This window comes from Pinus tabuliformis, chromosome 8 (assembly GCF_031772625.1).
Source record: "Pinus tabuliformis cultivar Carrire ecotype Pingquan chromosome 8, CPIR1, whole genome shotgun sequence".
Lineage (NCBI taxonomy): Eukaryota > Viridiplantae > Streptophyta > Pinopsida > Pinales > Pinaceae > Pinus > Pinus tabuliformis.
The window spans coordinates 1,138,773,194-1,138,789,070 of NC_142294.1; the positions used below are offsets into that span (position 1 = coordinate 1,138,773,194).

General features: G+C 36.6%; 1 protein-coding gene and 1 pseudogene across 1 annotated transcript; both read right to left on the minus strand.

The window, feature by feature from the left end:
- Positions 1 to 8,384: 8,384 nt before the first annotated feature.
- On the minus strand, positions 8,385 to 9,873 carry LOC149239355 (WAT1-related protein At5g07050-like; annotated as a pseudogene).
- A 4,533-nt stretch (positions 9,874 to 14,406) lies between these two features.
- Positions 14,407 to 15,582, minus strand: LOC149239356 (uncharacterized). Its single transcript, XM_089369842.1, has one exon. It carries the CDS (start codon positions 15,580 to 15,582, stop codon positions 14,407 to 14,409), a length of 1,176 nt encoding a protein of 391 aa, XP_089225968.1.
- Positions 15,583 to 15,877: the final 295 nt, after the last annotated feature.

A 15,877-nucleotide genomic window follows, 5' to 3' on the forward strand; every position in this document is an offset into this window, starting at 1 on the left:
AAGCTTATTCTATGATGCAAGCAAAAGAAATTAATCTAAATCCTATCTTAATTAGGCAGATATAGATCTAACCCAACTAAGAGCAAGATAATTAAAGTATTGAGATTTAGATATGTCTTGTTTATAATGAATATCAAGTTAATGAAGTAGTTCAATTAACTGATATTATGGATATCAAAACACATCCTCTTGAGACCTTTTAACTGAAATAATAAACCAACAACACTCAGGAAGTAGTTCACATAAATGATATTGATTATCAAATCAGCAAATCCAATAACTAAACAATAATATGTGGAAATAGTTCACAACATATTACCACTCAATAAATCAGTTTTAATAAGGCAGATTTCTGAGTAAATAGTTACTCAGAAATCAGAAATTAATCCATAAGAACAGAGATACATGATAACAACATTGAGACAAACTACCCATATTGACAATAATGCACAAACATGAATAAAATGACACATTCCTGTTACCATAAAAATGACACTGATATTTAAAACAGTAGTATTAAAAATACCAATTTATTGCATCCATTTCTCTGATCTTGGTCTCCAACAGTCCTTTACATTGCTTGAACTTCTGCCTTCAAAGCTAAAGCCACAATAGTGAAAACTCTGCCCCTCATACATAATTCAAGATACAAAGGAAAAATCATCAATAATCCCAAAACGTGAGATTTTCTCTCCTCTCTCCTACAACTCTAAATTCCTATTACAATAGTGCTTTTAGAAGTCTAGCATTGCAGAGGAGAGTAGCCCCTCATTACATTATGCAATCTATTACTTATACTATCTGTGAAGGAATTCTTCAGAGGAAAGTTTGGTGAAGAGAAATCTGTCAAATCCAATTCCTGGAGCATTCTCATTGATTGAGATCCTTTTCTCAATATTTCTTCCATTGTTTTCCTGTAAAAAGAAATCAAAATAAATTAAAATGCAACAATAAAATCAACATGGCATTGCTGGCATTTAAATCAAATCCAATCAAATTCTATAAAATATAAATTCTCTATTGATCCCTGGGATGATTTAATTGGCCAAGAATATCATTGACGAGTGAATCTGCAATTAGAAGAGGCCTGGACCAATGAAAATAAAACTCAGAAAAATGATTTTGTTTTCAAAATTCGGAGCTTGATCTTCTGCCTGATTTTTGACTCAATAAATGACCAAATATGTCAATGAAATCTCCTCAGAAATATTCTCCTTGATTTTCTCTTTCCAATGAGCCGTCCTGGGCCTCATTTGGCCAAGTAAAACTCATTTTATGAGCTTCCAAAGTTGATGAGTCAAATCTGGCATGAATCTGGAAATTCTGTTGCTGGGCTAAAAATGTTGTAATTAAAAACTAATCTTAAATTAGTCTCTAATTAATTCTAATTTAATTGCTAAACTAATTATTAGTAAATTATTTATTAATTAATAATTAACTAACTATTATAATTAACTAATTAAAAACTATATAATATTAATCTAAATAATAATTACAATTTAATTTATTTAAATTAATTATATTACATATATTACTCAATTTAAAATTAATTATTTTAAACTAATATAAAAAAAAAGAAATAAATATAAACTACTCTTCACTTATACGTTTTATTTTTTTCTTTATTCACTCACTCATCGTGAGAGTGAGTTAAAACTTTAAAACCATGTATATAAAAGACCTTTGCTTAAATGACTTAAGTCATTCGGCGATCAGCGACATGTTGTATCGGCAATCGGCGACATGAGTGCATCGGGGTTTAATAAACTTGCACATATGAAAACTCCCGATGCGATGCATTAAATGCTTTGATGATCAGGGGATTGGCAATCGGGGTAGGGTATGTATCGGGGGTTCTTAAAATGTGTTCCGAACAAAACTTCCGATCCGATTAAAAACCCCAATGCGATCGGAACAATTTGTATTATATATATATATATTTTAAATTTTAATTTAATTAAATTAATTATATTTAATATATTAATTAATTTAAAATTTAATTTTAAACATAAATTTTTGTTTTTGTTTTATTTTTATGAATATAAGTTTCTAAACTACGGCCACTTGAATGTTTAGTTTTTCGAGATTAGGATTTGATTTGGAAATTAGAGTGAATTTCTTAACATCCCGATAATCAATAATTTGGCTGCATAAAAAATGGAAAAGTGTTAATAAAAACTTGCTATGGGTTAATATTTAAAATGAATGTGTTATTGAACTAATTTATTTACAAAATGCAATATTGTACATTTTATGCAATTTTAATCCAGGCTACATATATAATCAAATTTTCAAAGGAATGCCATTTTCAAACCAGTTGACCAAATGAGGCGAAACAAGCGTCAATGGGAAGCTTATAAAAAATCGATTCTAAAAAAGCAATCAAAACAAGAATCCAAGGAAAACGAAAAATTAACAAAAGCGTAGGGCAATCAACTAAATAAAAATCCAAAAAGGTGCTTAGCCAAAATTTTATAGAAAGGGTCCCCATTATTTGAGTTGAGCAAGTCAAAAATGGGGGGTTGTGTTTTTACCACAACAGAGTGATCGCTGTTTTGCATTCTTGCATGTTAAATCTGCCCAACACTTGATGTACATATCTAGCTTGTGAGATAAAAATTCCTTTTTCATTTTGATCTACTTCTATGACTAAGAAGTATCTCAAGAAACCCATGTCAGTCATTTCAAATTCGTCTTTCATGACTGATTTAAAATTCTCAATGAGCTGATCATCATTACCTGTGAAAATAACATCATCAACATATAAGACAACAATTAAAATTTTACCATCTTTTCCTTTGATGTAGATGGTGGGTTCTGCTTCACACTTGTCAAATTCATTATCCAATAGATAGGAATCTATCCTGGTGTACGATGCTCTTGGTGCTTGCTTCAACCCATAAAGAGCTTTCTTCAATTTGCACACTTTGTGCTCTTCACCTTTCTTCTCATAGCCTAGAGGCTGTTCAACATAAACCTCTTCCTTTAACACTCCATTTGGGAATGCTGACTTCCCGTCCATTTGGTAGACTTTCCATTTGTTTTGTGCTGCTATGGACAACACTGCTCTCACAGTTTCCATTCTTGCAACCGGTGCGAAAGTCTCCTCATAGTCTCTCCCATACTGCTGCTTGTATCATTTGACAACCAGCCTTGCCTTGTGCCTTTCTATCTTGCCTTCAACATTGCTTTTGGTCTTGTAGACCCATTTCACTCCAATGACTTCTTTGCCTTTTGGTAGCTCAACCAAATCCCATGTTTTGTTTCTCTCTATGGCATGCATCTCCTCATCCATAGCTTCTATCCATTTCCTATCTTTAATTGCATCCTCGAAATGAATAGGATCATCAACTTGACAATACAAGGTAAACAAGGAATTCATTCCTTCATCACAAATGTCACTTAGATTTCTAAACTTCTTACCTCTTTCATTTGGTGTGCAAGTGCTTGAAGATGCACTTGAATTTCCTCCTTGTGGTGTGCTTTGAGAAGCACTTTCATTTATCCTCAATGGTGTCCCTTGCTGTCCTTGTGTTGGCGCTGCTGTTTGGGGATGCATTTCAGCCACCTCGTCATCATCTTCATCATGAGACAAACAGTTTTTTACATTCACTGTTTTCTCTATGCTTCCATCCCAAGCGTCCTCCTCAATGAACTGAACATCTCTGCTGACAAAAAACTTCTTGGTAGATGGGATATACAACCTGTAAGCTTTGGATTCTTCACTGTATCCAATGAAAATACATTTCTCCCCTTTGCTGTCCAACTTCCTCCTTAGCTGATCTGGTATGTGTGCATAAGCCACACATCCAAAAACTTTCAAGTGGGTGACACCTTGCTTTCTCCCACTCCATGCTTCTTCCGGCACTTTGTTCAACACTGCTTTTGTAGGACACCTGTTCAAAATATAAACTGCACAATTTACAACTTCAGCCCAATAATCATTTTGCAAATGCTTTGCCTTCAGCATGCTCCTCGCCATATCCATGATGGTCCTGTTCTTCCTTTCAGCAACTCGATTTTGCTGTGGGGTGTACCTAGCTGTAAACTGTTTGTGAATTCCATTTTCTCTACAAAATCGTAGGAATTCCTTGGAGATATACTCACCTCCTCTATCAGTTCTCAGAACTTTTATATGCAGCCCGCTTTAGTTCTCCACAAGTGCTTTGAAATTTCGGAATTTTTCAAACACTTCACTTTTGTTTTTAAGAAAATATACCCAAGTTTTTCTTGTAAAATCATCAATGAATGTTAGGAAATATTGGCTGCCTGCTAATGATGGAGCTTGCATCGGTCCACATAAATCTGAGTGAATGATCTCTAAGGGTGCCTTTGCCCTTATGCTCTTCCCTGATGGAAAACTTTCTCTGTGTTGTTTTCCCAAAATGCAACCTTCACAAAGGCTGTCCGGTTTCTCTATCAATGGTAATCCTCTTACCATTCCTTTCCTGCTCAACAAGTTTAGACCTCCAAAATTGAGATGTCCAAATCTCAAGTGCCACAACCAATTTTCATCCTTTGGCACGCTTTGGAAAGCCTCTTGGGTGACTGCTGCAATTTCTCCTTTGTTTTTCAAATCTGCCCTTATCCTGAGAGGGAACATCCTGTTCCTCGTCATCTTCACTTCAGCAATGCATCTTTTGCTGGGTGCTATATCCATGATGGTGCATACATCATTTTCAAAGAAAACATTGTAACCCTTTTGAACAAGCTGTCCAATACTCAAGAGGTTACATCTCATTCCAGGGACATAGTAGACATCTGCTATGGTTTTCTTCTCACCCTTCTTTGTAAATATTTTTACCTCTCCTTTTCCCATAACAGAAATTTTGCTATCAGTTCCTAGTGTGACTTCTGATTTCATATTTTTATCAAGGGCAGAAAAGAGAGCTATATTTCCTGTCATATGGTTGCTGCAACTTGAGTCTAAGAACCATGTGTCCTCACTGTTTGTTTCAGCCATGTTACAAGATATCAACACATTATTTTGACTGTTGTTTTCTCTAGTGACATTTGCATTTTGTCTATTACTCATATCATGCTGCTTCTTCCTACATTCACTGGCATAATGCCCATATTTTTTACAATAATAGCATTGGACATTGGATTTTTCATACCTTTGTCCTTGAGCATGATGTTGTCATCTTTGTTGGCTGCTGCCTTGGCCTTGGTTCTGATTTGGATTGTTGCCTCTTCCTTGAGCATTTGTTGGGTTGTTCCTTCCACCTCTGTTCTGGCTTCTGCCTCTTCCTCTCTTGTTTCCTCTGCCTTGACCTCTTCCTCTTCCAAAAGACATCTGGGTCTTGAAGGCTTGCTCTAGAGATGAGTTTTCATTCCTACTCAACCTCTGCTCATGTGTTATCAGTGATGCATGTAGCTCATCAACTGAAAAGTTTGAGAGATCCTTTGTCTCTTCAATGGTGGTGACAATCGCATCAAACTTTGAGGGTAAGACCCTCAATATTTTATCCACAATCCTCCTTTCTTCAATGGTTTCTCCATGAGTCCTCATCTGTGTGATCAGACCAATCACATGTGTGAAGAATGAGTCAATGTTGTCTGACTCCTTCATTCTCTGATTTTCAAAATCCTTCCTCAGCAATTGTAGTTTTGTTTTCTTCACTCTCTCCATGCCTTGATAGGCTGTCTTGAGAGTTTGCCATGCTTCATTGGATGTCTTAGTTGCTGCTATCCTTGGAAATACACTCTGGTCCACTGCTTGATACAAAAATACAATGGCTTTTGCATCCTTCTTCCTATTGCTCTTCAGAAGATCTCTCTCTGCCTGAGTTAAGTTGTTAAATTGATTTTCATCTGCTGGTTCTGCAAACCCAGATTCAACTAATTCCCATAAATCTTGAGAGATAAATAAAGCTCTCATGGTTATTGACCAGTAGTCATAGTTCTTCCCATTAAACTGTGGGAGCTGGGTGTTAAACATACCCATACTAGTGCTGGTGCTAGCCATTCCTTGCATCCTCAACTATGCTTCAATTTCTTGACTGTGTATTTTAAAACAACTGACTGTTTCTTCAGCAACACAAAAAAAACCTTTGTGAAATACCTGAATCCTTTGTTGACTGAGTCTTCACTCTGCTGGAAAAGATTTACTGCTGCAACAGAACTCCTTTCTTCAGCTTCTTGAACACCTTCAAAGAGCCTAAGCCTGCTCTGATACCACTGTTGGGGATTTTTCTGGTAAAATCCCAAAAACACACAAATAAAACTCAACACAGAGGCAATGCTCTGTTTCTCTCTCCACAGGATCTTTAACACAAGGAAGCTAATAAAATTTCTGAGAACAGAGATTTTTCACACCCATAATAAACTTGTATTAATTCATAAAAGGCCTGATACAATTTTCTTCCTCTTTCACTCAGAGGGATTTACCAAAAAAAAAACTTTCACTAAAACAAAATACTCTGTCTCTCTTTTACAAAATGATTTTTACACTGATGTGTAAAATCTTCATTCACATTTTACTGCTATAAAAATCATTTTACATATACTGCTGTAAAAATAATTTTACATATGCAGTAAAATTTTTCATTACATTCACAAAAAAAATTCTTTGCTCACACCATACAAATCTTCATTTGTTCTTCCCTTTTTTTTGAGCAACCAACAAAACTCAGGTTTTTATATTTTGCATTGCTGTGCGTTCATCTCCTCCTTGCTTCACACGCTGTTCAATTCATAACTTATGCACTGCTGTGCACTCCTCTCTGTTCTCTTTTGCTGCCCCGGGCTCACATATTACAATAGTCAACACCAAAACAAAAACATATTTCATATATGATACATATGCAACCAAATAAAAAAAACTTACGTGCTTTTCTTACCCATACCTCCGTAAGTTTGAAAAATAATAAAATTAAAAGTTTCTACCTAAAACTATGACTAAGCGTTAAATGCATTAATTAAAAGCCAGCGGTAAAAGTAAGATTAACGTTATGACAGATTGGAGTGAATCCATATGCGTTGACCTGATCGGACGCAATTCGCACACCAACCTCACACAACTCAAACAACTTTTAATGGCCGGGGAATGAGCGGTTTCATGGTTGTACACTAGACGCGTGTCTCGTGCTGATTGTGTCGGAGCCCTCCTTACGGAAACAATATTTTGCGAATGGTGGTGCGGGGAAGATACCGGTGGTTTTGATGACGCACAGATGAAATTACAACTTCAACACATATAGCACCGTTGCTTCCAAGTTTGTTACGAACTACCGGGTTGATAAAATTAAAGAAGGGAGTTCCAGGAGTTGCAACATTATTGCTGCAATACTGGGGCCCACCAACATCTTCCGATATGTGCAGGGTACCATCACCTACGGGATTCACTATGCAACAGACACTGCATTGAATCTCCTTGGCTTCATAAATTCTGATTGGGCGGGCAAACACTCAGTCTAGGGTCTGGCCCTATCTATTGGTTGAGCAAGAAGCAGGTTGCTATTTCTCTCTCTTTAGCTGAGGCTAAGTACAAAGGAGTAGTCAATATCACCATTCAGGCTCTGTGGCTACAACACTTCCTCACTGAGTTGGGCGTCCAGTTCCACCGCTCCACTGTCATCTGGTGTGACAACTAGAGCACTGTCAAATTTTGCATGGATCCAGTGCAGTGGCAGCGGACGAAGCACATAGAGATCCATATGCACTACATCAGAGACTTAGTACATGATCGGGTCATTGATTTCCAGTTTTGTCCTTTAGCAACACAGACTGCAGACATCTTCACCAAGACATTCACTGAGTAGAAGTTTCACTCTCTACACGATCATCTTGGAGTGAAGGACATAGTTGCTTAACAACTGTCTTTTATTCCTCTTTTCTTTTGATTACATTGTATTTTGAGGGGGTTTTTTCCCACAAGGTTTTCTCTCTTTCCTCAATTTTAGTACAAGTTGAATTGTATTTTGGGTGACTTTTGGCCTTAGTTTCCAGGGCCCATTTTCTATTGTTCCCATAGTGGTGTTGAGGGGGGTGTTGGAGGTACTACACACGTAGGACCTTCATTACTGGCACATCCAGACACTTAGTTAGATCATTCACTAACATGCAAGGCTTCAACATTGGAACCTTCACCAGATTTGCACCTTTGACTATCCATACATGCATGGGACTACATGCAAGATCCTTTCTGCATGATTTACTCCATGATTTTCTACTCCTTTCCTATCACTCCGCAATTGGCTAGTTCTCTGCAGAACTTGTTGTAGGTGTCGAGTCCTCTCATTGATCACCACTATGGCATATTCCCTTGGGATCTTCACCCAATAATGCTATATCATGAGCATTGTAACCTATTTTCTAAATCAACAATTCTTTTTGTTCTTTTGATTTTCTTTTTAGTGCTTTTTCTCTGCAAAGTTGTGTGTTCAACCTTTACTAGCTAGATTCATCTGTGCAGGGTTTCTAACACATTTAGACAATGTTGTGGAAAAAACAGGCCCTTTTAACCCTTGTACGTAATATGCAATTGCTGACATCATCACTCTCTGCACCCAAAAAACATAAATTGATGTACTCTCTAATTTACCTTCATAGCCTGATCTCATTTTTTAGAAATCAATCCTGAATAAAAGCATCAAAGGATTCTCTCTTGTTGAAGGAAAACAGGAAAACTTACAGAGTAGGTTGCAGTGACCAGGTTGATGTCCCATCCTAAAGCCCATTGGGAGGAATCACATATGACAACTAGCTGAGAACTATTGCATGTAATGTTCCCACAAGACATATTAAGGTGGCAAAGGATAGTTGAGCAGAATATTTCTTCAGTACTGCAGCCTGCACATTCAAAATAGTTAATTAATGCTGTAATTTGAAGATGATTGATCATAAATATATATTTTGAGATACAAACATGTAAAATAATAAATGATCACCTGCAGGATGAACAAGGCTGACCAGGCAAGAGTGGCCGAAATTATCAGAAGGGAACCCGTTATCCAATCTTTATTATCAATGCCAGAAGCTACTGACATTCCACTCAAAGATGTCTTGGGTGATTGATGACGTGGAGACCAAAGCATGGGAACAATAGGACCTTTGTACAACATCATCAACATTGCTCCCCCGACGCACACAATTGTTCCCAACATCTTTGCTTGACTGCGTAGGTTTTTGATATTCACTTTCTCCATCCTACAACAATAAAGATTTTCCATCAAGCCCATAAAATAAAGTAATTATTTGCAACAGGTACCCCCTTGATTATGCGACTTGAATGGAACATTGTGATTTAATTAGCTGAATAGAAGAGACATCACGAAAGTCATAACCGGAAGAACATTACTCAGTGCACACGCATATGTTGGAGAGGTTAATTTCAAACCCAGGTAGTAGAAATTCTGGTCGATTACAGGCCCGCAAAAATGCATTAAGAATGTCCTATATCTGTATTAAAATATTTGCCAAACATTTTAATTGAATCAAACTAAAATACAATGGAAGGGATGATACTTTCCAAAGAAGAAAAAGGTGTGAAATTATGAAATAGTACATACCCCAAAAAACCCAATACAAAAATTTGCCAGAATATGGAAAAAGTGAGTTTGGGTTGCACTTTCCTACAATTAAATGTATGTTGTTAACTCATGACCTAATTATCTAGATAGGAATTCAATGCAGAGGTTGTTAGGTGAAGTTACAAGGACATGCATGAATAGAATATATTTACCTTTCAATGAAGAAGGAAAAAGGAGGAAGGACAACCGTAGCCCTAGCATGCCTATACACTACTAGCTACACAAAGCGGTTCATCCCTCTGTTAAGAGAAACTTTAGAGATAACATTCATGCCAGCATATCCAAACTGCAAACATATCATCACTACATAAGGTTTTTCTTTCTCAATTAGCTCCCCCATTTATAATCAAATAAAAACCCTCTTCTTCAATTTGCTCTCTGTCTACAAATTGTCAATGCACAGTGATCACTGGAGCTTCTTATGTCCTCATCTTTGCACTAACTTTGAGGACACCTGAGGTTTCATAATTCATACTAGCTGCAATCATGTTTATAAATTAACAAAACCCAAGCTAATATGACCCGGCAATCCACACTGTTGATGTAAAATAATGGCAATAGTAATAGCCGTGTCCAGAATAAATGAAGAAAGTTTCTGAGTTCTACATTGCAAGAACATATCGGTTATGGGCAATCGCGGATATCATATTCGATATCTTTCGGTTTATGGGCCATCGGAGATCTATTTTAAACAATAATAAAGCAGTGGATGGTGAGTCAGTTAAAGTAAATATGTGAAGAAAGCGAATCGATGCATCAGAGAATTATCGACATGTGACAATTTATTCAAAAAACTTTATGATTGAAGAAGATTGTAGAGATAAGTATAATTGGTGGGGAAGAACCACAGATTCATGCCACATCAGGTTAACCATAGCTGTTGCTATGGGTTTCTTTTTGTATTCGTCATGAAAAGCAGGCCATGTAACTAGTAAGGGATTTGGATCAGGGGGTGTCATAGTTAATGTTTTAACTGGAGAACAAAAATTTCATATCCAGGTTTACATTTAGTTGATTGATGTGTTCAATGATTTTTTTTTGTGGATTATAAAAGATATTCATTTTGGGTTGATTTAACTAGTATGTGTTTTGGTTTTTCATACCAGTATAACTTTGAGTAAAATCACATTTACTTTTTTTCCAAAGTGTAATTTAAAGAAAAATATGTTTGAAATTTATAAATGAATTCATTTTCCTCATTAAAACATTTAGATTATAATACTATATAATTTTAACATACAATTATCATATAAATTTATGTAAAATTTCTTAAAATAAAAAAAATAAAAATAAAACCTCAAATTCCATTACGGAATTAAAAATTTTACAGTTATTAAAATTCTATGGCAAGATTAACCATAACAAATTGGCAAGATACCGGAATGGCATGATTTTTATATTAATGAGACTATTATACGATTTGCATACAGTGAGAGAATGAGTTATAGACATCGTGAAAAGATTTTAGGTAGCTTTATCATAAACTTTTATATCTACAAATTATTTGTTAATGTCTATACAATCACTTAAAGCAGACCCCTATAATATTAAAAGCTATAAAATCACTTGAAGTAGGAACATGTAATATGAACTAATATTCAGATTGGATTACATAAAGGGCATGCCTGTGTAGGGAAAAATTGGATATGAGCTGTTAATTAAGAGATTCTATTTTATATTTAAGAAACAATAATGGTGAAAATGTCACGAGTACGTAACAATTTTTCTCAAGACGAAAAATCATGATTGTATTATATAAGATATCTAAAGAGGCATATTTGTACATTCGCTTGAAAATCTGAATATGACCCATATAGCTGGATCATTTTAAGAAAAAAGCATGGAACATATCCCAAAAAAATGGCAAGGCTCTACCAGGAAAACTGATAGAACCAGCTACAAGGTTTTCTTAGATCATAAAGTTGCCATAGGAGAAAAAGTTCCACGGAAGAGAAACAAGAAGCAACATTTTTTTAAAACAAACATAAGGCGAAGGAGAAAACCCGTGTATACCTCTGAGACTACTTTCATAAAATTAGAAATCAGGAAGAGAAAATTCTTGGATAGTGAAAATTTTCCCTTCAGGATATACCTGAAAAAGCCAGAACCTAGAGTCAAAAGAAGACCTTCCTTTGACAACAAGTTTTCCTACTGATTTTGAGCCCTGCTGATATGATGAATTGAGCATCCATCCAAATTTCCCCAAAAAAAACTAATCTTGTCCATCCATCCTACGAGGTGTGGCATGAAAACATTATTTTTGCTTGAGACATAATCCACCATTACTTTTGAATCTCCAAACACTGAGACATCCTGAATGTTTAGAAAGAGGCAAAAATTTAGAAGGCCAGCGAGGGCCATCGCCTCCGCTTTGCTGTTGGAGCCTCTCCCCCCATTCCAGTGGATGAAAAACTGGTTATTTTCATTTGGTAAAATGTGAACTCCACAGCCACAGGAACCTTTCAGTTCAACTCCATCGAAGTATGCCCTTGGAAAAATTTAGTGTTCATTTGAAAGTTCTTTACAGGCCTCCTTTTTTTTCATAAGAGTCTTTTGTGGGAGAGCTTCAAAGAGAGAAACAATATTGAAAAAGATATCCAAGAAAGGAGATTTGCTGTCATTGAAAATAGAGTTGTTTTTCCACTTCCAAATGCTCCATAGAGTGATAATGAATAATGTTCTCCACGACTCCTTTTTCTCACTGCACCAAAGAAATGCTTCAATAATTGAAGCGTGTGACTTACGTTGGATTCCATAACAACTCTCCAAAGGTTGCCATAATTGCTGAGATCTTTTACAGATTAAAAATAAGTGACAGTTGTTTTCCTCCTCTGACCTGCAATTAGGACATAAACCGGGACCTTGCCATCCCCTCTTCCTTAAGTTTTCCCAAGATAAATTATTGTTATGGAAAGTCAGCCAAGAGAAGAAAATCATTTTGGAAGGGCATCCAGCGTTCTAGAAAATATGAGGGAAAGACGGATTGTGAGGGGACTCTTTTAGACCAATTAGATTCTGATATAAATCTTTTACACGGACAATATTCATCTCTTTCGAATTTTTCCAAATGAGACAATCAAACTCCAATGAGCGGAAAATACCGCAATTCCTTAGGCACGTCTTAATGTGTTCCCATTGAAGAGCGATATCAACCAGCATTCCAAGATTCCTGCTTCTTTCCAAAGTGGAATAGATCCCTACTAGCTAGCAATTAAATTGTTCCAAAAGAAAAGACCCTTCCTATGAAAAAAAATTAATAAAGATTCAAGCACATTGATCTCCTCAGCACCACCCATGAACTGGTCTATTCCAATAAGGATCTTATTTCCAGTTTGGAATCACCAAATTAAGTTCTTCAAGAAATAACTTTCTATCTTATGAAGGCTTAACCAAATTGAAGACCCATAAGAGGTGCCTATCCTTCCCTCCCTGAACCAGAATGATAAATCCTTTCTGCCCAAGTATTTCTTCTGAATTGTGAGACTCCATGGACGTTCTCCACGAATCACTCTCCACAAAGACTTGCATAAGAGTGCCTTCCCAAAATTGCACAGATCGAGCAAACCCCATCCTCCCATACTCTTCGGCAAAGAGATACTGGATAATTTTGAGAGATGATATTTCCTTTTTTCCACTTGACCACCCCAAAAAAAATTCGCAGTTAGCTTATTCATTTTTTGAATTATGCTTGCAGGAAGAAAATATAAATGTGCCCAGTAAACTACGAGTTGATTTAACACTGATTGCAGCAAGGTCACTCTTCCTGCCAGAGAAAGGCATCTATATTCCCAAACTGAAATCTTCTTGTAGTATCGATCTGGAATCCATTGCCAATCTGTCTTTGAATATCCATTTGCTTTTATCTGAAAACCCAAATATTTAATTCCAAGACTGATGGATTGCGCCCCAATTCCAAAAAGGTCAAATAACCATTCAACTTCTTCCTGGTTGATATCATTGTGGTAGATTATTGACTTTGCATTGTTTATTTGCAATCCTGTAGCCTTTTGAAAATTTTTAAAGATTTCATAAAAGCATAACCAGGTGAATCTGCATATCATTCTGAACATAATAATATCATCCACAAATAAATTGTGTGAGATTGAATTATTTCTGCAGATTTTCAGAGGACGGCACTTGTTTTCCTTGACGGCCTTGTTTATATGGAGGCTAAGCGAATTCATAGCCAAGATGAACAAAAGCGGCGATAGGGGACAGCCTTGGCGAAGACCTCTGGCTGCAAGGAAAAAAGGAGATGGAATCCCGTTAATGATGATCGCATAGTTCACCTTCTCAACACAAGCCATGATCCAGTTAATCATGCTGGCTCTTAAACCAATCTTTGCGAGTAAGCACCTGGTGAAGCCCCAATCAAGGCAATCATATGCCTTGCGAAGGTCGATCTTGAGGATGACAACATCACTTTTTTTAGAGTGTATGGCAAACAGACCTTCTTGTGTGTTTGCAACTGCGTCCAAAATATTTCTTCCCTTTAAAAAGACGTGTTGATCCTTTGTTAGGAATTTTGAAAAGTTCCTTTGATTCTTTCAGCAATGATCTTTGATATAATTTTGAAAGAGATGTTACAAAGTGAAATCGGTCTAAAGTCCTTGAAAGATTCTGCATCTCCCTTTTTAGGAATGAGTGCTATATTAGTGGAAGAGATTTTTTAATTGATACTGCCTGACATCTTGGATCCTTCCACCATCCTTAACAGATCAGATTTGATAAGATCGAAGAAGTGAATGAAGAATTCTATCGTCCAGCCATCTGGTCCCGGGCACTTGTCCCTTTTAAAAGATTTTATTGTTCCTAACAGCTCCTCCTCAGATACTGGCTGGAAAATTTGATCATTTAGCTCTTCATCGAACATCTAAGGAAACACTTCAATGCCCCACAAAATATCCTGAATCTTGCAGTCCTCAGATCTTTTGTACTGATTTTCAAAGAATTTCACTGCCTCGTTAGAAATGTCCTGTTGGGAATATAGGAAACCACCTCTTCCATCACTTATTTTCCAAATAGAATTCTTTTCACGTCTGGAGTTGGCGAATTTATGAAAAAAATTTGTATTATTGTCCCCTTCCTTAAGCCATATCGCCCTACTCTTCAATCTCCAGAAAGATTCCTCCTGTTCTAAAATTTTCAGTTTTTTCTTTTGTAGCTCCTTTATCCGGCATCTCGTTTTAAAGGATAGTGTATGAGTAGCCATGGCTTCCGAGGCACTATCTAATTCCTTTTGAATTTCCCGGAGATCATTCCTGTTTGATTGCCTTTTCTTGAACTGCCACTCTTTTACCACCTTTCGAATGGATTCCATTTTGTCCCTGAAAGTCATTAAAAGTGGAAAAGATTCGGGAGACGACATCGCACTCCAGGATTTTATTATGATATCATTAAACTCTGGATCTTCCAGACATGATCTGTTGAATTTGAAAGAGTAACCTCTTCTAAACCCCTTTTCCCTCCAGCCTAACATAATCGGTCTATGATCAGATATGAAGACATTCTCAATCGATGAGAATGGCATGCCTATCTTATCAATTAGGCTAGCATGAAGAATAAATCTATCTAGTCTCTTGGCTATATAAGCTTTCTCGGCTCTTCCATTTTCCCACGTCGGATGCAATTTGGGAGGGAGAATATCAACAAAGTTCCTGCTTAGAAGCTCATTTTTTATTCTGTCAGCAAGGGGATCCTTTTTCTTATTGATGCCCCAGATTTCATCCATATTTAAGGTGATATTAAGGTCTCCTGCAATCAATAAAAATTCAACGTCAAGAATTTCTGAAGCGAAAAGTTTCTCCCAGAAATGCAATCTGTTCTTGTAGGGAGCATATATATTCAAAATGTTTATTGGACATTTATGCCCCCTCATTTGTGCCGAGATGAGAATGCCCGCCAGACAACTATATGTTTTTGCTTTGATCCAGTCAGGATCCCATAACACCGCTAACCCGCCAGAAAGGCCATTAGCTTCCAAAGCGGAAATGTGCCAAGAGGGGAACATCTTCCTAAAATAAGAAATTGCTACAGAAGAGGCATGCATGGTCTCTTGAATTAAAATGATTTTGGGGCTTGCTGAAAGGAAAAGATTCTTTAAGTCCAAAAATTTTTGGTCTGCCCCCAGACCTCTAATGTTCATGGATATGATAAAATTCATTTAGAAGGCATTCCGGCCATGCTTGCTCTAAGAGGCCTTTCTTCTGTCATATCAATGATAGGAATATCTATAAGAGATAGATTACTGATTCCTCTGCCTGCTCCATCACCCCTCCCCCTGAAGTGTCTACTGCCCCTGTTGTTTTTTCTCCTCATCGTAATGTTATTTGCAGAATTAGGGC

What these genes read in the sequence shown, in the direction of transcription:
- LOC149239356 (XM_089369842.1), bottom strand. Translation starts at nt 15,582, where the DNA reads ATGCATGCCTCTTCTGTAGCAATTTCTTATTTTAGGAAGATGTTCCCC.